Here is a 26,083-nt window from a genome sequence, read left to right on the forward strand (position 1 = left end):
TTCAGGAACTGAAGCCAATTCTTTCTGGAAGAAAATCGACAGGGCCGAAATTTGAACCTTAATGGACCCCAATTTGAGGCCCATAGACACTCCTGTTTGCAGGAAATGCAGGAATCGACCGAGTTGAAATTTCTTCGTGGGGCCTTCCTGGCCTCACACCACGCAACATATTTTCGCCACATGTGGTGATAATGTTGTGCGGTCACCTCCTTCCTGGCTTTGACCAGGGTAGGAATGACCTCTTCCGGAATGCCTTTTTCCCTTAGGATCCGGCGTTCAACCGCCATGCCGTCAAACGCAGCCGCGGTAAGTCTTGGAACAGACATGGTACTTGCTGAAGCAAGTCCCTTCTTAGCGGCAGAGGCCATGAGTCCTCTGTGAGCATCTCTTGAAGTTCCAGGTACCAAGTCCTTCTTGGCCAATCCGGAGCCACGAGTATAGTTCTTACTCCTCTACGTCTTATAATTCTCAGTACCTTGGGTATGAGAAGCAGAGGAGGGAACACATACACTGACTGGTACACCCACGGTGTTACCAGAGCGTCCACAGCTATTGCCTGAGGGTCTCTTGACCTGGCGCAATACCTGTCCAGTTTTTTGTTCAGGCGGGACGCCATCATGTCCACCTTTGGTCTTTCCCAATGGTTCACAATCATGTGGAAGACTTCCCGATGAAATCCCCACTCTCCCGGGCGTCGGAATGAACACTGCTGACAGTGCTATCACCTGATTTTCCGCCCAGCGAAGAATCCTTGCAGTTTCTGCTATTGCCCTTCTGCTTCTTGTGCCGCCCTGTCTGTTTACGTGGGCGACTGCCGTGATGATGTCCCACTGGATCAATACCGGCTGACCTTGAAGCAGAGGTCTTGCTAAGCTTAGAGCATTGTAACTTGCCCTTAGCTCCAGTATATTTATGTGGAGAGAATTCTCCAGACTTGATCACACTCCCTGGAAATTTTTTCCCTGTGTGACTGCTCCCCAGCCTCTCAGGCTGGCATCCCTGGTCACCAGGACCCTTCCTGAATGCCGAATCTGCGGCCCATTAGTAGATGAGTACTTTGCAGCCACCGCAGAAGAAACACCCTTGTCCTTGGAGACAGGGTTATCCGCTGATGCATCTGAAGATGCGATCCGGACCATTTTTCCAGCAGATCCCACTGAAAAGTTCTTGCGTGAAAACTGCCGAATGGAATCGCTTCGTAAGAAGCCACCATTTTTCCCAGGACCCTTGTGCAATGATGCACTGACACTTTTCCTGGTTTTAGGAGGTTCCTGACTAGCTCGGATAACTGACATATAGATTGGTAAATGCTCAATTAGCTTAGTGATATCATTCAGGTGCTCGAAAGGAAGGGGTATTTCTGAGCAAGAAAAAAAGCAATTGTTTCCCCAGCACACTGAATGGATAACAGTAACCAGATATAAATCCCACATGATAATAGAATTCAGAGATCTTCGTTACACATATTTGCGCAAATGTGTGGTTAAGCCCCAAAGCCGCATCAAGGCCTCTCTGTATATTTGGGGTCCCTAGCGCTATATCTAGGTGCAGGGTGTGGCACCCCAAAACACCAGAATGAGCCAGAAAGCCCAGTGTGGCAAACCAGTGTAAAAAACTATAGTGTTAATAAATTAGTATTTAGGAAGCCGAAGCTATAGAGGGGGTGATACAAACATGAAATGTAATTAAAATAGAGAAATAGTGTTAGAAAAATTAATAAGTGAAAAGTGTTAATAGAATGTAAAGGTATGCCACACTAAAGCCATCCAGCCCAGCCAGTCCAGAGGCACCACACCTCACACCTCCATTACCCCAATCTGGGTCTAATATTAACCAGCAAGGAGCCACGTGATAATGGCTCCTTACTAAAATATGTCTAAGCTAAGAGCTACCTACCTTGGAGTAACCCCATAATGCTCCATGTGGCATGTCAGGGCCTGCACCTCCTCCTAATGCAGAAACCTCTCTGCCTCTCACAACAGACATATAGATTGGTAAATGCTCAATTAGCTTAGTGATATCATTCAGGTGCTCGAAAAGGAAGGGGTATTTCTGAGCAAGAAAAAAAGCAATTGTTTCCCCAGCACACTGAATGGATAACAGTAACCAGATATAAATCCCACATGATAATAGAATTCAGAGATCTTCGTTACACATATTTGCGCAAATGTGTGGTTAAGCCCCAAAGCCGCATCAAGGCCTCTCTGTATATTTGGGGTCCCTAGCGCTATATCTAGGTGCAGGGTGTGGCACCCCAAAACACCAGAATGAGCCAGAAAGCCCAGTGTGGCAAACCAGTGTAAAAAACTATAGTGTTAATAAATTAGTATTTAGGAAGCCGAAGCTATAGAGGGGGTGATACAAACATGAAATGTAATTAAAATAGAGAAATAGTGTTAGAAAAATTAATAAGTGAAAAGTGTTAATAGAATGTAAAGGTATGCCACACTAAAGCCATCCAGCCCAGCCAGTCCAGAGGCACCACACCTCACACCTCCATTACCCCAATCTGGGTCTAATATTAACCAGCAAGGAGCCACGTGATAATGGCTCCTTACTAAAATATGTCTAAGCTAAGAGCTACCTACCTTGGAGCAACCCCATAATGCTCCATGTGGCATGTCAGGGCCTGCACCTCCTCCTAATGCAGAAACCTCTCTGCCTCTCACAACAGACATATAGATTGGTAAATGCTCAATTAGCTTAGTGATATCATTCAGGTGCTCGAAAGGAAGGGGTATTTCTGAGCAAGAAAAAAAGCAATTGTTTCCCCAGCACACTGAATGGATAACAGTAACCAGATATAAATCCCACATGATAATAGAATTCAGAGATCTTCGTTACACATATTTGCGCAAATGTGTGGTTAAGCCCCAAAGCCGCATCAAGGCCTCTCTGTATATTTGGGGTCCCTAGCGCTATATCTAGGTGCAGGGTGTGGCACCCCAAAACACCAGAATGAGCCAGAAAGCCCAGTGTGGCAAACCAGTGTAAAAAACTATAGTGTTAATAAATTAGTATTTAGGAAGCCGAAGCTATAGAGGGGGTGATACAAACATGAAATGTAATTAAAATAGAGAAATAGTGTTAGAAAAATTAATAAGTGAAAAGTGTTAATAGAATGTAAAGGTATGCCACACTAAAGCCATCCAGCCCAGCCAGTCCAGAGGCACCACACCTCACACCTCCATTACCCCAATCTGGGTCTAATATTAACCAGCAAGGAGCCACGTGATAATGGCTCCTTACTAAAATATGTCTAAGCTAAGAGCTACCTACCTTGGAGCAACCCCATAATGCTCCATGTGGCATGTCAGGGCCTGCACCTCCTCCTAATGCAGAAACCTCTCTGCCTCTCACAACAGACATATAGATTGGTAAATGCTCAATTAGCTTAGTGATATCATTCAGGTGCTCGAAAGGAAGGGGTATTTCTGAGCAAGAAAAAAAGCAATTGTTTCCCCAGCACACTGAATGGATAACAGTAACCAGATATAAATCCCACATGATAATAGAATTCAGAGATCTTCGTTACACATATTTGCGCAAATGTGTGGTTAAGCCCCAAAGCCGCATCAAGGCCTCTCTGTATATTTGGGGTCCCTAGCGCTATATCTAGGTGCAGGGTGTGGCACCCCAAAACACCAGAATGAGCCAGAAAGCCCAGTGTGGCAAACCAGTGTAAAAAACTATAGTGTTAATAAATTAGTATTTAGGAAGCCGAAGCTATAGAGGGGGTGATACAAACATGAAATGTAATTAAAATAGAGAAATAGTGTTAGAAAAATTAATAAGTGATAGATTAGAGCAGAAATTAGATTAGTTAAGAAAGAAGCAGAAGCTATGGGTTAGAAAGTGCTACAAAAATAAGGGTGTTAATAAAATACTCAAAAGAGTAATATTAGTGAAAAAATAGGAGTGTTACATAAGTGCTAAATAAATAATAGGCATGCTACCCCAAGGTGGCCCAGCCCCACCAGACCCGGAGGGTACCACTCCCCAAACCCATACACAGCATAATAATAATAACATCCACTATGGGTCATACAATTGCTTAATATATGGCCACATGATAATGGCACATACAGAACATATCCAGATTGAGAGCTAGTTTACCTGGAGGCACCCCTGTATCCTCCAAATGGCACTACAGGACCCAGCATGCCCTCCTAATGCTGGCTCCATCTATGCCTCTCTGAACTACAATAAATAGTGGAAAACTGCTCTAATCAAGCTGGTAACAATCCCCAGGTGCTGCGGGAGGGGGTTACTCTAGACAAGAAATACAAAAGGGATTTTTCCCACGCACTCTGCTGGCTGTTAGTAAGAAGAACTATATACTATGTAATAATAGGAAATTTAGAGCTCTTCGTTACATATGTTTTGCAAAAGATATGATAAGCCTCCAGGCCACTTCACGGCTGCTCTATTGCTGGAGGTCCCTAACTAAGCATAGGTCCAAGGCTTGGACCCCACAAAGTCGGCTCAGGCCCGACCACCCCAGGGCAGCACACCATTGAAATACTAAAGTGTTAATATGTGTTAAGAAAGAAGCAGAAGCTATGGGTTAGAAAGTGCTACAAAAATAAGGGTGTTAATAAAATACTCAAAAGAGTAATATTAGTGAAAAAATAGGAGTGTTACATAAGTGCTAAATAAATAATAGGCATGCTACCCCAAGGTGGCCCAGCCCCACCAGACCCGGAGGGTACCACTCCCCAAACCCATACACAGCATAATAATAATAACATCCACTATGGGTCATACAATTGCTTAATATATGGCCACATGATAATGGCACATACAGAACATATCCAGATTGAGAGCTAGTTTACCTGGAGGCACCCCTGTATCCTCCAAATGGCACTACAGGACCCAGCATGCCCTCCTAATGCTGGCTCCATCTATGCCTCTCTGAACTACAATAAATAGTGGAAAACTGCTCTAATCAAGCTGGTAACAATCCCCAGGTGCTGCGGGAGGGGGTTACTCTAGACAAGATAACTCCCTGGCTTTCTTCTCCGGGAGAAACACCCTTTTCTGGACTGTGTCCAGAATCATCCCTAGGAACAGCCGATGTGTCGTCGGAAACAACTGCGGTTTTGGAATATTTAGAATCCACCCGTGCTGTCGTAGAACTACTTGAGATAGTGCTACTCCGACCTCCAACTGTTCTCTGGACCTTGCTCTTATCAGGAGGTCGTCCATTTTCTTTGAAGAAGAATCATCATTTCGGCCATTACCTTGGTAAAGACCCGGGGTGCCGTGGACAATCCAAACGGCAGCGTCTGAAACTGATAGTGACAGTTCTGTACCACGAACCTGAGGTACCCTTGGTGAGAAGGGCAAATTGGGACATGGAGGTAAGTATCCCTGATGTCCCGGGACACCCTATAGTCCCCTTCTTCCTGGTTCGCTATCACTGCTCTGAGTGACTCCATCTTGATTTGAACCTTTGTAAGTGTTCAAATATTTCAGATTTAGAATAGGTCTCACCGAGCCTTCTGGCTTCAGTACCACAACATAGTGTGGAATAATACCCCTTTCCTTGTTGTAGGAGGGGTACTTTGATTATCACCTGCTGGGAATACAGCTTGTGAATTGTTTCCAATACTGCCTCCCTGTCGGAGGGAGACGTTGGTAAAGCAGACTTCAGGAACCTGCGAGGGGGAAACGTCTCGACTTTCCAATCTGTACCCCTGGGATCCTACTTGTAGGATCCAGGGGTCCTGTACGGCCCCAGCGTCATGCTGAGAAACTTGGCAGAAGCGGTGGAGGCTTCTGTTCCTGGGAATGGGCTGCCTGCTGCAGTCTTCTTCCCTTTCCTCTATCCCTGGGCAGATATGACTCTTATGGGGACGAAAGGACTGAGGCTGAAAAGACGGTGTCTTTTTCTGCAGAGATGTGACTTAGGGTAAAAACGGTGGATTTTCCAGCAGTTGCCGTGGCCACCAGGTCCGATGGACCGACCCCAAATAACTCCTCCCCTTTATACGGCAATACTTCTTTGTGCCGTTTGGAATCTGCATCACCTGACCACTGTCGTGTCCATAAACATCTTCTGGCAGATATGGACATCGCACTTACTCTTGATGCCAGAGTGCAAATATCCCTCTGTGCATCTCGTATATATAGAAATGCATCCTTTAAATGCTCTATAGTCAATAAAATACTGTCCCTGTCAAGGGTATCAATATTTTTAGTCAGGGAATCCGACCAAGCCACCCCAGCTCTGCACATCCAGGCTGAGGCGATCGCTGGTCGCAGTATAACACCAGTATGTGTGTATATACTTCTTAGGATATTTTCCAGCCTCCTATCAGTTGGCTCCTTGAGGACGGCCCTATCTGGAGACGGTACCGCCACTTGTTTTGATAAGCGTGTGAGCGCCTTATCCACCCTAAGGGGTGTTTCCCAACGCGCCCTAACTTCTGGCGGGAAAGGGTATACCGCCAATAATTTTCTATCGGGGGAAACCCACGCATCATCACACACTTCATTTAATTTATCTGATTCAGGAAAAACTACAGGTAGTTTTTTCACACCCCACATAATACCCTTTTTTGTGGTACTTGTAGTATCAGAAATATGTAACACCTCCTTCATTGCCCTTAACAAGTAACGTGTGGCCCTAAAGGAAAATACGTTTGTTTCTTCACCGTCGACACTGAAATCAGTGTCCGTGTCTGTGTCGACCGACTGAGGTAAATGGGCGTTTTAAAGCCCCTGACGGTGTTTGAGACGCCTGGACAGGTACTATTTTGTTTGCCGGCCGTCTCTGTTGACATTATCACGTAATTCCTTGAATAAGCCATCCATTCCGGTGTCGACTCCCTAGAGAGTGACATCACCATTACAGGCAATTGCTCCGCCTCCTCACCAACATCGTCCTCATACATGTCGACACACACGTACCGACACACAGCACACACACAGGGAATGCTCTGATAGAGGACAGGACCCCACTAGCCCTTTGGGGAGACAGAGGGAGAGTTTGCCAGCACACACCAAAAACGCTATAATTATACAGGGACAACCTTTATATAAGTGTTTTTCCCTTATAGCATTTTAATATATATAGTCATATCGCCAAATAAGTGCCCCCCCTCTCTGTTTTAACCCTGTTTCTGTAGTGCAGTGCAGGGAAGAGCCTGGGAGCCTTCCCACCAGCATTTCTGTGAGGGAAAATGGCGCTGTGTGCTGAGGAGAATAGGCCCCGCCCCCTTTTCGGCGGGCTTCTTCTCCCGTTTTTCTGAGACCTGGCAGGGGTTAAATACATCCATATAGCCCCAGGGGCTATATGTGATGTATTTTTAGCCAGAATAAGGTACTATCATTGCTGCCCAGGGCGCCCCCCCCAGCGCCCTGCACCCTCAGTGACCGCTGCTATGAAGTGTGCTGACAACAATGGCGCACAGCTGCAGTGCTGTGCGCTACCTTATGAAGACTGAAAAGTCTTCTGCCGCCGGTTTCTGGACCTCTTCACTTTTCGGCATCTGCAAGGGGGTCGGCTTTACTCTAAGCAGCTCTTTAGGAGAGCCACCTAGATTGCACCCTTCTCGGCCGGGCACAAAAATCTAACTGAGGCTTGGAGGAGGGTCATAGGGGGAGGAGCCAGTGCACACCACCTGATCCTAAAGCTTTTACTTTTGTGCCCTGTCTCCTGCGGAGCCGCTAATCCCCATGGTCCTGACGGAGTCCCCAGCATCCACTTAGGACGTCAGAGAAATCGGGATTGAGATTAAAGGAAAAAGGGCTAAAATTATAAATATATATACATATATCAACCGGTAACCCTGATATATTTTCCATCCCCTTAACCTGTCCTCTCTGCCATCCATCTCCCACTTCCTGCCCTCCATATTATCCTTTCCTCCTGGTTCTCTGTGTGGTGGGCGTGTTGTCCAGTCCTGTTGACTGCCAGGTCCAGCTGCAGTAGAAGAGCTGTAGTGTGATGATGCAGCTGCTCTTTTTTTCTCTAATTGGCTGTGAGCGTGTTTCTCAGTGATGTCACAGCATGTCCTGCTCCAAGCCTATTAGTGACTGAGAGGGACATTTACTAAGCAGTGATAAGAGTAGAGAAGTGAGCCAGTGGAGACGTTGCCCCATCAACCAATCAGCAGCTCTGTATAATTTTGTAGTATGCAAATTATAGATGTTACTTCAGTGCTGATTGGTTGCCATGGGCACTTCTCCACTGGCTCACTTCTCCGCTCGTATCACTGCTTAGTAAATGTCCTCCTGAGAGTAGTTATAACACAGGGCTACACTTAAGTGCATTCATTTTGCTTTACATTTATACCCCTTTCACATCGCACAAATAACCCGGTATCGACACGGCATATTGCCGTGTCGAAACGGGTCAGTGTGCGATGTGAAAGCACCTTTGCCGAAGTAGCGGGTCGCCTGACCAGGTAATTCAACCCGGTTAAAAAGAAGGGTTATTACCGGGTTGAATACCGGGTCAGGTGCAGTGTGAATGGGAGCCGTTTCGATGCGACACGGCTCCCATTCACAGCATAGGGAGAGGCGGCGCAGGAGATGAGCTCATCTCCCAGCGCCACCCCCACCCCTGCTGCTGCTGCGCCCCCCGCTGCTATGGCAACCGACCCGGTATATTGCCGCGTCGGAAAGCCAGCAGAGGAGAGCAAATGCCGGATCCCACCCGGTAAGGACACGTTTCTCTTACCGGGTAGGATCCGGCATTTGCGATCTGAAGGCAGCATCATTTCAGTATATTCATTTTTGTTGTGTGCATAAATCCAGGTATTTGTATTTTGTTCTCTTGTTATCATCTCTCATTTACCTCTATGGTCTTTTACTTGTTGGCTTGATGTTTTCCTTGTTGATTGATTTTGGTCTACACACGTTCTGCATTTGTGCTTTACTTACTACGTCTACACATATGCCATATACATTTAAAGTTGTTACATTTTATACAGTGCTGCTTCTGCTTTAATAAATGCAAGGTTCTTGAATTAAAGTAATACCCCTTTTACACCAAAATCCCGGGTATGACTCAGGATTTGGAACATAGTTCCAAGCCGGGTCAGACCCGGGACTCCCCCCATTTATACCGCAGTGTGGGATCGGCACCATTTACATTGCACCCAGGTGCAGTGTCCTGTGCGCCGGGGCTTAGAGATGATGTAATCTCCAAGCGCTGGGAAACACTGCAGACCGGTGCTCTGGAGCGTCTCGCCGGGGGCAAACCCAGCAGTCTGGAAGCTGCTGTGCTGCCCCCAGCCTCTGGCTCTTCCAGGCAGCAGACATGGCGCTGCTGTCTGCATAGACAGCATGTGCCATGTCTCCAGCAGCTGCATGGCAACCAGCACGGCGCCGCTGTCTGCACAGCCTCCCGACCGCCCGCCGGACACTGCTGTACGGGAGGTTTGCCATGCTGTAAATGGGTGCCGAGTCAGCTGACCCGCCTTACCCATTTAGGACCACGTCCTACCCGGGTCTTACCCGTGTCCAACCCTGCGTACAAGCCGGGTTGGATTCCCGGGAAAGTGGACCCTTTTGCACCTCCTGCAGTCCCGGGATTTTGCACGCTCACATGCAAAATCCTGGGATATTTCAGGCGATGTAAAAGGGGTATTAATTGTATGGCATACATGTGCATCTTGGCTCTTGGGCATGGATGCTATGGTTTAGATCAGGCATTCCCAACCATGGTCCTCAAGGCACACCAACAGTGCAGGTTTTAGTGATATCCAGGCTGCAGCACAGATGGTTAAATCAAAATAACTGAGCTACTAATTAAGTCACCTGTGCTGCAGCCTGGATATCACTAAAACCTGCACTGTTGGTGTGCTTTGAGGACCGTGGTTGGGAATGCCTGGTTTAGATGGACAGTTGTGCATGACCCCTTTGTTCTCTACAAGGTGCTTTTCACTTTTTGGGCAGAGTTCAATTGGTTTTTAAGGCGTCTTAAACTAATTGCCGTCTATTGGAATTATTCAATTGTTGCTCCGATCAGACGCCCTTTAGCCACGGCAATCACATTTCGGCTTTATGAACAACCCCCACCCCCTTCTCTGGAATTTACAAGCTGAAATTTGTGCAAAGTCAGCTGTTTGGACACCCAAACAGCAATTTTTCGTTTGCTCCCATTAGTTTAGCCACTTTACGTGGCTAAACTCTGACTAATTGGGTGCTAAATGTCTTCTTCGCATGTACAGTATGTGTATTATAGTCAAAATGTGATGCAACAAAACCGCTGATGCATCATTGCATTACGGATTCACTGACTTTTTATTTTAAGTTTTAGGCATGTTTCTGTTCAGTATCCCGAATTGTGTAACTGCTTCAGCTTGTGTTTTATATTTTAGTTGTGTTTGCCACAAGATCATGCTTTATTCAATTTGGACAACTGTATAACACCTTGAAACTTCATCATCTGCATACTTACCATGTTTCCACACGTCATACACGTCTGTGTATGTTACAGTTATTACATATTATCCAGTGCTGTTTCTATTTCAATAAATGCAATGATCTTGAATCAAAGTTGACTAGTGGAAACCCGTTGAAATCAGCGTTTATTATTCAGACAAAATAAATGTAAAAAAACAATCTCATCAAGCAACAAATGTAAACAAATACAGTACAGTGGATATTTTGGATCTAGCACACGTCTCCCATAGACTTTACATGGGAACTTTTGCCGCTCTGCAGTACCCGAACCATTGCCATAATCACCCTTTTTCTCTTCTACATCTACATGGTAAGACCATTATTTTGATACCTTAAACATTTTTTCGTTCAGCCTTTATCTCAAAATAGGTGTCATAGTAAAAACCTCATAGAGTTAATATATAGAAGGTGTGGTATACAAGTGCATCCTGGCTTAAACCTTGCTGTCATGAACTGTTTTAGGCATGGTAGCTATGGTTTAGTTATACACGTCCTTATCTGCTTTGTTTTCTACAAGAAGCTTTTTTCATTTTCTTTTGTTTGGCGTGTAATCTGGAATAGTAAAGCTGGGTACATGCTAACATGATGTGTATCAAGACGATACGGCGGCCGATATATCGTTACCGTGGTACACCTAACAATGTAATGAAGGACTGAATGAACTCTCGTACAGTCCTTCATTACAGTGCACGGTTTCGCTTGCGATATCATCATGTCGGCCTTGCAGCACAGTCGCCCGGACAATATATTGTGTGACCACGGGAGCGTGCAAATCTCTTTTATACACTAAACTATTTGCCTGATATGTCGTCTCAGTGTGTATCCAGCCTCTTAAAATATTGGATACTATCTGGCTGGTGGAAATATACTGTGTATATATTTTGTTTGACTTTTATTTATTCATTCATTCTCTCTTCTCTTCTTTTTTTTTCATCCCCAGAATCCGACAGTGGTGGAGAGCAGATGAAAACTGGCTTAACTGTTATTCCAAGGCAGGTAACATCTGGCCTCAGCAGACTCATTGCCAGCTATGAATCTGACAGTGGCAGTGAACCTGAGGGTGAGTTTTTATGCCAACCTTACAGTAAACCGACCAACTAGAAAGAGAGGCGATGAGCGTCTTTCCTGGGAGCTCTGCCATTTAATTTACAATTTCCTATCATTTCCCTAAAATGTAAATCAAACCAATGACTTGCCTGTGTTCCAATATATATTATAATAAAATATAATTATAAGGCTATATTGCATGTTTCTCTATGCCCCTGAATGCATTAGCTCCTTCTGCTGCAAGTTCTAGGCTACAGAACATTGTATGCAAAATAAAATGTTTGATTAGTGGAACCATTTTACAGAGTTTAGAAGAATAACCTGTATCATTTTTCTATTATACTTTTATATTCAACCCTTGGCCATTTCAGAGCTTCCTATTAAGACCATAGCAAAGGCTTTAGAAGAAAATAGAGAGCTCCTTGAAAAACATGCACAGAATATGGCCACCAAATCAGCAATTGTGAAGCCGGAAATGGCCAAGGATGCTCCGCGGAGAGACACCTCGGGAGTAGCAGTGCAAGGCTCTCATGATAACGTCCAGAAGAAAAGTCCTAAAAACGTGGTGGAGAAACCATTTAGTAGCAAGAAGCGACCTACCCTGCTGGAGATGGTAATGTGTTATCTGCTTGTTCTAGTACAGTGCATGCATTGCTACAGCTGTTCATATCCTGCTGCCACTACTGACATGTTGCTGACTGACCCTCTATCAGCAAGGAAACAAAACCCGTATGAATAGATATATATATACTGATTTACATCAACTCTACAGTATCATGCCTTGATAACTAGGGACAGCCAAGAAACCTGGGTGGTTTTTTTTTTTTTTTTTTTTGTGCTTGTTTTTTCCATGTAGCATAGTACATAAATAACTAAATGTGTAATAGAGAGACAATGGCTACTAAAATACCAAAGGTTATTTTCCCTCTTAATTTTTAATCATCTTATGGTTGTGAGACAGACATTTCTGGAGATATGGTAGCGTACGCATATTCTGACATTAAAGGAGGGGACTACAGTGGAGTACTGTGTCCATTTCCTGGGAATCCAAGCTGCATTTGAAAACCCTACATTATGAGGGCGATCTAGGTAGCCGCTCATTGCGGTCAGCAACTTCAAGCGTCTTTCCTTCCACACCATTGAGGTGTGCATGAAAAATAGCGATGTTCAGCCTACCTTACTAGGCGGATATGTACACAGCTCACCATCGTGGCTAATTGAATCTCCCCCCATATCCCAGTAGCTACTTTCACAAATGTAGACTTGGAAACAACATATAATCTCTTTAATTTGTCACTGAATAGCTAATGTCAAGTGTTCACACTTATCAGGTGATATACAGATCGCTAATTATGATGGGTTTAGCAAAAAGTAATAAATATATGTAAGAAGACTAGAATTTAAAAGCATTTGATGAAAGGAATGGTGAGATTTACTAATTGTGTCTGTCGGAATACAGTTTTGTAGCAGTGTCCTGTGCTTACATCTCCATTCATATAGAGGTGTCCTCATATACCATTATATGCATTATTGAGTAAGGTACACTGGGGCAGATGTATTAAGTCTGGAGAAGTGATAAAGCAGTGATAAGTGGAAGGTGATAACGCACCAAGCAATCAGCTCCTAACTGTCAAATTACATATTGGAGCTGATTGGCTGGTGTCGTATCACCTTGCATTTCTCTGACGTCCTAAGTGGATGCTGGGGACTCCGTCAGGACCATGGGGAATAGCGGCTCCGCAGGAGACAGGGCACAAAAGTAAAAGCTTTAGGATCAGGTGGTGTGCACTGGCTCCTCCCCCTATGACCCTCCTCCAAGCCTCAGTTAGATCTTTGTGCCCGGCCGAGAAGGGTGCAATCTAGGTGGCTCTCCTAAAGAGCTGCTTAGAGTAAAAGTTTTTGTTAGGTTTTTTATTTTCAGTGAGTCCTGCTGGCAACAGGCTCACTGCATCGAGGGACTTAGGGGAGAAGGAGTGAACTCACCTGCGTGCAGGATGGATTGGCTTCTTAGGCTACTGGACACTAGCTCCAGAGGGACGATCACAGGTACAGCCTGGATGGGTCACCGGAGCCGCGCCGCCGACCCCCTTGCAGATGCTGAAGAGAGAAGAGGTCCAGAAATCGGCGGCTGAAGACTTCCCAGTCTTCTTAAGGTAGCGCACAGCACTGCAGCTGTGCGCCATTGCTCTCAGCACACTTCACACCAACGGTCACTGAGGGTGCAGGGCGCTTGGGGGGGCGCCCTGGGCAGCAATGAAAATACCTATACTGGCTAAAAATACATCACATATAGCCTCTGGGGCTATATGGATGTATTTAACCCCTGCCAGGTTGTCAGAAAAACGGGAGAAGAAGCCCGCCGAAAAGGGGGCGGGCCTATTCTCTTCAGCACACAGCGCCATTTTCCCTCACAGAACTGCTGGTGGGAAGGCTCCCAGGCTCTCCCCTGCACTGCACTACAGAAACAGGGTTAAAACAGAGAGGGGGGGCACTTATTTGGCGATATGATTATATATTAAGATGCTATAAGGGGAAAACACTTATATAAAGGTTGTCCCTGTATAATTATAGCGTTTTGGTGTGTGCTGGCAAACTCTCCCTCTGTCTCCCCAAAGGGCTAGTGGGGTCCTGTCCTCAGAGCATTCCCTGTGTGTGTGCTGGGTGTCGGTACGTGTGTGTCGACATGTATGAGGACGATGTTGGTGAGGAGGCGGAGCAATTGCCTGTAATGGTGATGTCACTCTCTAGGGAGTCGACACCGGAATGGATGGCGTATTTAGGGAATTACGTGATAATGTCAACACGCTGCAAGGTCGGTTGACGACATGAGACGGCCGGCAAACAAATTAGTACCTGTCCAGGCGTCTCAAACACCGTCAGGGGCTTTAAAACGCCCATTTACCTCAGTCGGTCGACACAGACACAGACAGGGACACTGACTCCAGTGTCGACGGTGAAGAAACAAACGTATTTTCCTTTAGGGCCACACGTTACATGTTAAGGGCAATGAAGGAGGTGTTACATATTTCTGATACTACAAGTACCATAAAAAAGGGTATTATGTGGGGTGTAAAAAAACTACCTGTAGTTTTTTCCTGAATCAGATAAATTAAATGAAGTGTGTGATGATGCGTGGGTTTCCCCCGATAGAAAATTATTGGCGGTATACCTTTTCCCGCCAGAAGTTATGGCGCGTTGGAAAACACCCCTTAGGGTGGATAAGGCGCTCACACGCTTATCAAAACAAGTGGCGTTACCGTCTCCAGATATGGCCGCCCTCAAGGAGCCAGCTAATAGGAGGCTGAAAAATATCCTAAAAAGTATATACACACATACTGGTGTTATACTGCGACCAGCGATCGCCTCAGCCTGGATGTGCAGCGCTGGGGTGGCTTGGTCGGATTCCCTGACTGAAAATATTGATACCCTTGACAGGGACAGTATTTTATTGACTATAGAGCATTTCTATATATACGAGATGCACAGAGGGATATTTGCACTCTGGCATCATGAGTAAGTGCGATGTCCATGTCTGCCAGAAGATGTTTATGGACACGACAGTGGTCAGGTGATGCACATTCCAAACGGCACATGGAAGTATTGCCGTATAAAGGGGAGGAGTTATTTGGGGTCGGTCCATCGGACCTGGTGGCCACGGCAACAGCTGGAAAATCCACCTTTTTACCCCAAGTCACATCTCAGCAGAAAAAGACACCGTCTTTTCAGCCTCAGTCCTTTCGTCCCCATAAGGGCAAGCGGGCAAAAGGCCAGTCATATCTGCCCAGGGGTAGAGGAACGGAAGAAGACTGCAGCAGGCAGCCCCTTCCCAGGAACAGAAGCCCTCCACCGCTTCTGCCAAGTCCTCAGCATGACGCTGGGACCGTACAAGCGGACTCGGGTGCGGGGGGGGGGGGGGGGGGGGGGTCGTCTCAAGAGTTTCAGCGCGCAGTGGGCTCACTCGCAAGTGGACCCCTGGATCCTACAAGTAGTATCCCAGGGGTACAGATTGGAAATTCGAGACGTCTCCCCCTCGCAGGTTCCTGAAATCTGCTTTACCAACGTCTCCCTCCGACAGGGAGGCATTATTGGAAACAATTCACAAGCTGTATTCCCAGCAGGTGATAATCAAAGTACCCCTCCTACAACAAGGAAAAGGGTATTATTCCACACTATTTGTGGTACTGAAGCCAGACGGCTCGGTGAGACCTATTCTAAATCTGAAATATTTGAACACTTACATACAAAGGTTCAAATCAAGATGGAGTCACTCAGAGCAGTGATAGCGAACCAGGAAGAAGGGGACTATATGGTGTCCCTGGACATCAAGGATCCTTACCTCCATGTCCCAATTTGCCCTTCTCACCAAGGGTACCTCAGGTTCGTGGTACAAAACTGTCACTATCAGTTTCAGACGCTGCCGTTTGGATTGTCCACGGCACCCCGGGTCTTTACCAAGGTAATGGCCGAAATGATGATTCTTCTTCAAAGAAAAGGCGTCTTAAGTATCCCTTACTTGGACGATCTCCTGATAAGGGCAAGGTCCAGAGAACAGTTGGAGGTCGGAGTAGTACTATCTCAAGTAGTTCTACGACAGCACGGGTGGATTCTAAATATTCCAAAATCGCAGCTGTCTCCGACGACACGTCTGCTGTTCCTAGGGATGATTCTGGACACAGTCCAGAAAAAGGTGTTTCTCCCGGAGGAGAAAGCCAGGGAGTTATCCGAGCTAGTCAGGAACCTCCTAAAACCAGGAAAAGTGTCAGTGCATCATTGCATAAGGGTCCTGGGAAAAATGGTGGCTTCTTACGAAGCGATTCCATTCGGCAGATTTCACGCAAGAACTTTTCAGTGGGATCTGCTGGAAAAATGGTCCGGATCGCATCTTCAGATGCATCAGCGGATAACCCTGTCTCCAAGGACAAGGGTGTCTCTTCTGTGGTGGCTGCAGAGTGCTCATCTACTTAAGGGCCACAGATTCGGCATTCAGGACTGGGTCCTGGTGACCACGGATGCCAGCCTGAAAGGCTGGGGAGCAGTCACACAAGGAAAAAATTTCCAGGGAGTGTGATTAAGTCTGGAGACTTCTCTCCACATAAATGTACTGGAGCTAAGAGCAATTTACAATGCTCTAAGCTTAGCAAGACCTCTGCTTCAAGGTCAGCCGGTATTGATCCAGTGGGACAACATCACGCCAGTCGCCCACGTAAACAGACAGGGCGGCACAAGAAGCAGGAGGGCAATGGCAGAAACTGCAAGGATTCTTCGCTGGGCGGAAAATCATGTGATAACACTGTCAGCAGTGTTCATTCCGGGAGTCGACAACTGGGAAGCAGACTTCCTCAGCACGACCTCCACCCGGGAGAGTGGGGACTTCATCGGGAAGTCTTCCACATGATTGTGAACCGTTGGGAAAGACCAAAGGTGGACATGATGACGTCCCGCCTGGACAAAAAACGGGACAGGTATTGCGCCAGGTCAAGAGACCCTCAGGCAATAGCTGTGGACGTTCTGGTAACACCGTGGGTGTACCAGTCGGTGTATGTGTTCCCTCCTCTGCTTCTCATACCTAAGGTACTGAGAATTATAAGACGTAGAGGAGTAAGAACTATACTCGTGGCTCCGGATTGGCCAAGAAGGACTTGGTACCCGGAACTTCAAGAGATGCTCACAGAGGACTCATGGCCTCTGCCGCTAAGAAGGGACTTGCTTCAGCAAGTACCATGTCTGTTCCAAGACTTACCGCGGCTGCGTTTGACGGCATGGCGGTTGAACGCCGGATCCTAAGGGAAAACGGCATTCCGGAAGAGGTCATTCCTACCCTGGTCAAAGCCAGGAAGGAGGTGACCGCACAACATTATCACCACATGTGGCGAAAATATGTTGCGTGGTGTGAGGCCAGGAAGGCCCCACGAAGAAATTTCAACTCGGTCGATTCCTGCATTTCCTGCAAACAGGAGTGTCTATGGGCCTCAAATTGGGGTCCATTAAGGTTCAAATTTCGGCCCTGTCGATTTTCTTCCAGAAAGAATTGTCTTCAGTTCCTGAAGTCCAGAAGTTTGTCAAGGGAGTACTGCATATACAACCCCCTTTTGTGCCTCCAGTGGCACTGTGGGATCTCAACGTAGTTCTGGGATTCCTCAAATCACATTGGTTTAAACCGCTCAAATCTGTGGATTTGAAATATCTCACATGGAAAGTGACCATGATGTTGGCCCTGGCCTCGGCCAGGCGAGTGTCAGAATTGGCGGCTTTGTCTCACAAAAGCCCATATCTGATTGTCCATTCGGACAGGGCAGAGCTGCGGACTCGTCCCCAGTTTCTCCCTAAGGTGGTGTCAGCGTTTCACCTGAACCAGCTTATTGTGGTACCTGCGGCTACTAGGGACTTGGAGGACTCCAAGTTGCTGGATGTTGTCAGGGCCCTGAAAATATAGGTTTCCAGGACGGCTGGAGTCAGGAAAACTGATTTGCTGTTATCCTGTATGCACCCAAAAAACTGGGTGCTCTTGCTTCTAAGCAGACGATTGCTAGTTGGATGTGTAGTACAATTCAGCTTGCACATTCTGTGGCAGGCCTGCCACAGCCAAAATATGTAAATGCCCATTCCACAAGGAAGGTGGGCTCATCTTGGGCGGCTGCCCGAGGGGTCTCGGCTTTACAACTTTGCCGAGCTGCTACTTGGTCAGGGGCACACCCTGGCTGAGGAGGACCTGGAGTTCTCTCACTCGGTGCTGCAGAGTCATCCGCACTCTCCCGCCCGTTTGGGAGCTTTGGTATAATCCCCATGGTCCTGACGGAGTCCCCAGCATCCACTTAGGACGTCAGAGAAAATAAGAATTTACTTACCGATAATTCTATTTCTCGTAGTCCGTAGTGGATGCTGGGCGCCCATCCCAAGTGCGGATTGTCTGCAATACTTGTACATAGTTATTGTTACAAAAATCGGGTTATTATTGTTGTGAGCCATCTTTTCAGAGGCTCCGCTGTTATCATGCTGTTAACTGGGTTCAGATCACAGGTTGTACAGTGTGATTGGTGTGGCTGGTATGAGTCTTACCCGGGATTCAAAATCCTTCCTTATTGTGTACGCTCGTCCGGGCACAGTATCCTAACTGAGGCTTGGAGGAGGGTCATAGGGGGAGGAGCCAGTGCACACCACCTGATCCTAAAGCTTTTACTTTTGTGCCCTGTCTCCTGCGGAGCCGCTATTCCCCATGGTCCTGACGGAGTCCCCAGCATCCACTACGGACTACGAGAAATAGAATTATCGGTAAGTAAATTCTTATTTTATCACTGCTTTATTACTTCTCCAGGCTTAATACATCTGCCCCAGGTTGAGATTCCCATGGTGGAGTACAAATTTTACATTTTAATTTGCTAATATTGTACTTTGTATACAATTAGCTGCTTACTACGCTAAGTACTGTATTTAGGATTAGTATTTTTGCCGCCAAGGAATTAGTGTAATGTAGTGGATTGAGCTTAGCATTGAGCTACATGTGAAGATAAATGTGACTGGACCTTTGACTTTCTGAAGCGCTGTACAGCCTCTTAGGGCTTTAAAATTGCCACATACTTATTGATATGTATAACCAATGTACAGCATTTCTGGGATTAATACTATAATAATATAATGTTTATATACTGCTTTTTTTCTGCTGCGGGGTACACTGGGCTCCACAAGGATAGACATTGGGGTGTAGAGTAGGATCTTGATCCGAGGCACCAACAGGCTCAAAGCTTTGACTGTTCCCAGAATGCACAGCGCAGCCTCCTCTATAACCCCGCCTCCCTGCACAGGAGCTCAGTTTTGTAGTTGGTGCTGCAGTAAGCAGGCACATAACAGAGGGGCTGCTCCTGGCAGCCCTAAGAAGAGCTTTTTTTGAAGAAAAAAGTGAAGACTTCAAGAGCAGCAGCGGTGGTAAATGTCAGAAGACATTCACTGCTGCAGCTTCAGGTCTCCCCAGCGGCGCTGTACACTCCTGAGCCCTGGTTGCCGGGTAACTACAGCAGGAGGCTCCGGTTTTCTTCACGTCAGGCACACACGACAGGGGCTCTCCGGGATCGTGTGGCCGCGCTTCGGGAGGTGGTAAGTGGGTCCTGCTTGCGGGACCCGGTCTTTATCGCGATCCGCCGCGGTCAGTGGGATCCCACTAGATCACCAGGGCATGGGTGCAGGTCAGGTTTTCGCTTTAAACCATTTTCAGTAGCCCACAGTACCCCGTGGTTTTGCCAGCAGGGGGATAAAGCTTAGACCTGAAGCCCCTCCCCCAGCCCCAAGGCGCCATTTCCCGCAAATGTTCCCGCCCTGGAGCTGCATATCTGTCTCTCACTCCCTGTCAGTGTCTGGGCGCCATTATCTCTCAGCTTCACTGTTCCTGGGACTGCTTGGGCAAATCCTCCTGTGTAAAGCCGCCTGGTAGTCAGTGCTGTGACTTTACATGACACTTCTACCTGCCTTTTTAGACAGTGCTAGTTAAGAGAGTGCATTTAGTCAAGGTTTTCTAGTACAATTACCCTGTGATATACATCCAGTTCTTACTGTGTAGTGTTATATCTATTGACTATATAGCTTTATATATAAGCTAGTCCAGTGCAGTATTATTGTTAGTAATAACCTCTGCATTGTACAAACTGTGACTATCTGTGTGTGCATTAGATAGCTGAGTGGTGTCCATTTCGTGTATTTCACTCAACTTGCTATCCCTATATTCTATAACCTGAGGGGGCTTGGTGCGTCAGGTTTATATTGATATAGGATTTTCACAAAGATATACTTTAATACGTGTTTTTCTCTGTGATTTTAGTCACCATATCTCTCCTTTATCTCTGCTAATGCTGACTACACTGCGCAGGGGTTTGGGCAAGAGGTATTGTGCTGCTGCCAATTGTACTGTGTTACCTGATACTGCAAGTTATATCATGTCTGCTTCTGAGCGTAACGGTTCTGGGGCTGAACACACTGCCGGTGTTGCTGAAGCCACAGATCCCTATGAGGAGAATATAGCAGCTGTGGGCTCTGGTTCTGGGGGCTCCTTGCCCCCCAGTGGGACTGTGGCAATGGAGGTACATAATGACCCACCGTGGGCCGCTTTTTTCACGCTTCTACATACGCTAGTTCATAAACTAACACCCCCTATGGGACCCCCTATGCCGGTACAACCGTATGTGGTCCCTGCAGCTAACCCGCCGTGGGCGGACGATTTATCTGCCCACTTGAAGTAGTTGAACCAGTCCATGACTACTAAAAAGTCTGACCATCGCTCGCCTAAGCCCAAGGGGTCCTCTAAGCGAGCGCTTGTCTCACAATCCACTGCTGTCACTGACCCCTCGTCTGATGAAGACAGCACATACACTCACCCCACAGGTTCTGACTCTGATACGGCTGATGGGGAGGGTAGTTCACATGTGGATGTTCCTGATCTTTTGGAGGCTATTAAGTTAATTCTACAGATTACGGATGATCCCGAGCCATCCCTCCCTCCTAAGAAACCAGATAGGTTCAAGCGTCAGAAGGTGGTTAAACAAGTTTTACCTCACTCTGACCACCTAGTGGATATACGTCAGGAACCCTGGGAAAACCCGGGTACGAAGTTTGTGCCTCAAAAGAAGATGCTGGCTCGCTATCCCCTCGCACCAGAGCTGTCTAAGAATTGGGAAACGCCTCCTCCAGTAGACTCACATGTGGCTAGGGTGGTGGTTTCCTCAGCTCTACCTGTCACTACCGTCACGTCTCTAAAAGAGCCTACAGATAAACATGTGGAGGGTTGTCTGAAAGCGATTTACACCCTCACGGGTGCTGCACAAAGGCCCACTATTGCAGCAACATGGGCTGCAGAGGCTATTGAAGCATGGGCCTTGGAGTTAGAAGCTGAAATCTCTTCTGACCATGCTAGACAATGCTTGTCATATATTGTCACAGCTTCTCGCTATATTAAAGAGGCGGCTTCTGATGCCGCCTGGCTCGCCAGATATTGTGGCTGCGATCCTGGTCTGTGGATCTGGACTCTAGAAAAACCCTGGAGGTACTCCCTTTCAAGGGAGATATTCTGTTAGGGGAGGACTTAAATAAGATAGTGGCTGACTTGGCTACTGCCAAAACTGCCTGTCTGCCAAGTACCGCTCCTTCTGTGTCAAAGGCTGAAGGTACTTCCTTTCGCCCCTTTTGTCCTTCAGGTAAAGCAAAAGGTCAGGCGTACAATAAGCAGGCCCGCACTTCCAAACCTGGTAAGCCAAAGCCCAAAAGAGCCTGGGCGGCCCGTCAGCCAGCTTCCAAGGCCGATAAGCCTGCCGCATGACGGGGCGTGCCTCCCCCTGGGGGATCCCAGGGTGGGGGGCCGGCTTCTAGGGTATACCCAGGAATGGTTGAAGACCACTTCAGATGCCTGGGTACGGGAAGTCGTCACTCAAGGTTACGCCATAGCCTTCCAAACCCCCCCCCCCCACCCTCATTGATTTTGCCTGACAGACGTCCCGTTGGACCAGACAAAGGCAAACACTCTGCATTCGGTGGTACAGACCCTCATGGATACAGGAGTCGTAGTACAGGTGCCTCTTGCGCAGAGGGGCCGGGGGTACTATTCTCCGCTGTTTCTAGTCCCGAAACCGAATGGGTCCTCCCGGCCCATTCTCAACCTCAAGGCATTGAACAGGTTTTTGAAGATTTCCAAGTTCCGTATGGAAACCCTTCGCTCTATAGTTCTGGCCTTGGAACCTGGGACTACATGGTCTCCCTGGATATACAGGATGCTTACCTGCATATTCCTATAGCAGCGTCACATCAGCAATACCTGAGGTTTGCTATTGGCAACCTCCAATACCAGTTTCGGGCGTTACCTTTTGGTTTAACAACGGCTCCGCAAGTCTTTACCAAAGTCATGGCGGTGATGACGGTGGTACTCCGCCGTCAAGGGGTCAGGATACTGCCGTATCTGGACGACTTGTTAATCCTGGCAAATTCCCCAGAACTTCTCCTACATCATCTAGATATGACGGTCCGGTTTCTACAAGCCCACGGGTGGCTCATCAACTGGAAGAAATCCTCCCTGATCCCTGCTCAGAGCATGGTGCATCTGGGAGCGCTATTGGACACTCACAACCAAAGGTTGTTCTTGTGTCAGGAGAAAGTCCTGAAACTTCATGACAGGATTCGTTGCTTCCTTTCTGGTCCGCAAGTGTCGATAAATTCGGCGTTGCAGGTGCTGGGCCTCATGGTATCAGCATTCGACATGGTGGAGTATGCTCAATTCCATTCTTGCCCCCTCCAGAGGCTGATTCTAGCCAAGTGGGACGGCCTGCCTCACCGGATCAGGTCTCAAAGGATCTCATTGACTCCGGAGGTCCGTCTGTCGCTGCTCTGGTGGCTCCAGGACCAACAATTGTGCAGGGGCCGTCCCTTCTGGATATCCGACTGGGTCCTGTTGACGACAGATGCCAGTCTTAAGAGGTTGGGGCAGCACTCCTTGCAGGGTCGGTGGACCAAGGAGGAGTCCCTCCTATCGATCAACATTCTGGAATTGCGGGCGGTTTTCAATGCATTGAACCTAGCCCAGCATTTAATTCAGAACCGTCCTGTTCAAGTGCAGTCGTACAGCGCCACCACAGTGGCTTACATAAATCATCAAGGCGGCACTCGAAGCCGTCTGGCAATGAAGGAAGTCTCACGGATTCTACATTGGGCGGAACGCCATCTACCGGCCATATCGGCAATCTTCATTCCGGGAGTCCTGAATTGGGAAGCGGACTTTCTCAGTCGTCAGGACGTACATGCCGGCGAGTGGGGCCTCCATCCAGAAGTGTTTCAACTCCTAGTGGAAAAGTGGGATCTTCCAGACGTAGATCTGATGGCGTCTCAACACAATCACAAGGTTCCGGTCTTCGGAGCAAGGACAAGGGATCCTCAAGCAGCATTCGTCGATGCGCTGGCGGTGCCGTGGAGGTTTCGGCTGCCGTTTGTGTTCCCTCCGGTGTCACTCCTGCCCAGGGTATTTCGGAAGTTTAAGCAAGAAAAAGGAAATCTGCTTCTCATAGCTCCGGCATGGCCCAGACAGCACTGGTTCTCAGACCTGCAAGGCCTATCGGCAAAGCGTCCAATTCTACTTCCACAACGCCCAGACCTCCTCGTTCAGGGCCCCTGTGTCTACCAGGACCTAGCCCGGCTGTCTTTGACGGCGTGGCTCTTGAAGCTTCCGTCTTAAGGGCTAAGGGGTTTTCTGAGGCGGTCATTAAAACTATGTTGCGGGCCCGGAAACCGGCTCCTGCTCGGATTTACTATAGGGTCTGGCATTCTTACTTTGTTTGGTGCGCATCTAACAATTATGACGCTTCCAAGTTTAGTATAGCCAAGTTGTTGGCTTTTCTTCAGCAGGGTCTGGACTTAGGCCTGCGTCTGGCCTCCCTCAAAGTTCATATTTCTGCCTTGTCGGTGTGCTTTCAGAGAAAAATTGCGACCTTACCTGATGTGCATACCTTTACTCAGGGTGTGTTGCGTATCCAACCTCCGTATGTCCCGCCTGTGGCTCCTTGGGACTTGTCGGTGGTTTTGGAGGCGTTACAAGAGTCTCCGTTTGAACCTCTTGGTTCAGCTGATCTTAAGTGGCTTTCCCTTAAGGTGGTGTTTCTGCTGGCTATTGCTTCAGCTAGAAGAGTGTCTGATTTGGGTGCCTTGTCCTGTAGTTCCCCATATCTGATATTTCACCGTGACCGGGCTGTTCTTAGAACTCGTCCCGGATATTTACCTAAGGTGGTTTCCTCGTTCCACCTTAACCAGGAGATTGTAGTTCCGGCACTTGTTTCTCCTGATCTGTCTCCCAAAGTGCGGTCTTTGGATGTGGTACGGGCTCTCCGTATCTATGTGAAGAGAACTGCTTCCATTAGGAAATATGATAATCTCTTTGTACTGTTTGGATTTCACAAACGGGGCTGGCCTGCTCACAAGCAGGCTTTGGCCAGATGGATTAGAATGGTGATTGCACATGCTTATGTGAGGGCTGATCGGTCGGCTCCTGCTCACATTACGGCCCATTCTACTCGGTCTGTTGGACCTTCTTGGGCAGCCCGCCTTGGTGCGACCCTTGAACAATTGTGCAAGGCGGCTACGTGGTCCTCAGTGAACACGTTCATAAGGTTCTATGCCTTCGATACTGCCGCTTCCCAGGACGCCGGGTTCTTGTGCCCGCTACAGTGCGTGCCCTCCCATAAGGAACTGCTTTAGGACATCCCCAATGTCTATCCTTGTGGAGCCCAGTGTACCTCGCAGCAGAAAACGAGATTTATGGTAAGAACTTACCTTTGTCAAATATCTATCTGCGAGTTACACTGGGCTCCACAAGGCGCCCACCCTGACGCACTTAGCTTCTTTGGGTTGGTATGGCATTAGCCGCTGACACTTCTCCTGTCGTGAGAGTGTGGTGTATGTGGCTACTAACCGTTGTCGTCTCTTTTCCTGCTACTGCATTGGGCTGGTTAACTAAAAACTGAGCTCCTGTGCAGGGAGGCGGGGTTATAGAGGAGGCGGCGCTGTGCATTTTGGGAACAGTCAAAGCTTTGAGCCTGTTGGTGCCTCGGATCAAGATCCTACTCTACACCCCAATGTCTATCCTTGTGGAGCCCAGTGTACTTCGCAGAAAGAGATTTAACAAAGGTAAGTTCTTACCATAAATCTCGTTATTGTACAGTCAGTTTATTAATGGACATTTTTCGTAATTGTTATGAGGTTATTTATGTTTATAGCACTGAACTATCACAGTAAAACAATATATTTTCCCCTAGTTACTGGCACGTGACATACGGCATGAGAGGAACGTGATTTTGCAGTGCGTCAGATATATTATCCAGAATGACTTTTTTGACCGCCCATTAAACTCCAAACAACATGATAACCGTGACTGTTCACCAGGAAATGCTGATGTTTTAATTAACACAGAAATTAAGCTTGAACAGCAACATAGGCGGGATGATGATACAGCTAATCAGAAGGATGGTCCTCGTTCGTTCTTTAGGCAGTTGGAGCCTTTGGATGATGAGATCTGGGAGACCAGTGCGAGCTGTATTGAGACGTTTTGTGATTGATGTTTTCTATGCTATAAAAACATTTTTTTTTTATTATTATTATTTTATTGCCATTCACACTGCATTCAACATGTTTAAAATATAAAGTAGGTACATTGTATACCTCTTTTCATGCTGTAATCACATTTGATCCCCGATTTCAGTGACTTGTAGAGAATTGTCTCCTGATCAGATCTGTGCAGCTAGCCCTCCTTCACGTGTGGCATAGTGGATCACCAGTCCGATTACATTTTTGTGATCTGTTAATATCTCATTGTAGGTGTGTGTGTGTGTGTGTGTGTGTGTGTGTGTGTGTGTGTGTGTGTGTGTGTGTGTGGCATTAACTATGTTGTGTGCTGGAGTAAAGTTTGCTCAGTCTGAAGTTGTGATGTTTCAAATTGTATTTGAATACTGCAATCTTCAGCTGAAGGGTCTCTACCCAGCTGCTTACTCTAGGCCTAATACCCGCTAATAATGTAATGCAGAAAGTGGTCAAGTTTATTTTCTCATACGTCCTAGAGGATGCTGGGGTCACTTCAAGAACCATGGGGTATAGACGGGATCCGCAG

At 47.3% G+C, this 26,083-nt stretch overlaps 1 protein-coding gene across 1 annotated transcript in view; it reads left to right on the forward strand.

Annotated features, from left to right (window-relative positions):
• NUFIP1 (nuclear FMR1 interacting protein 1) overlaps window positions 1-25,568 on the forward strand; it is a 211,357-nt gene extending 185,789 nt beyond the window's left edge. The window contains exons 8-10 of the mRNA XM_063952833.1: window positions 11,360-11,479; window positions 11,838-12,079; window positions 25,236-25,568. Of these exons, the coding sequence (XP_063808903.1) occupies window positions 11,360-11,479; window positions 11,838-12,079; window positions 25,236-25,535 (662 nt within the window). The 3' untranslated portion in view covers window positions 25,536-25,568. The remainder of the gene's footprint in view (window positions 1-11,359; window positions 11,480-11,837; window positions 12,080-25,235) is intronic.
• Window positions 25,569-26,083: the final 515 nt, after the last annotated feature.

Source organism: Pseudophryne corroboree, chromosome 2 (genome assembly GCF_028390025.1).
Source record: "Pseudophryne corroboree isolate aPseCor3 chromosome 2, aPseCor3.hap2, whole genome shotgun sequence".
NCBI classification, from domain to species: Eukaryota; Metazoa; Chordata; class Amphibia; order Anura; family Myobatrachidae; genus Pseudophryne; species Pseudophryne corroboree.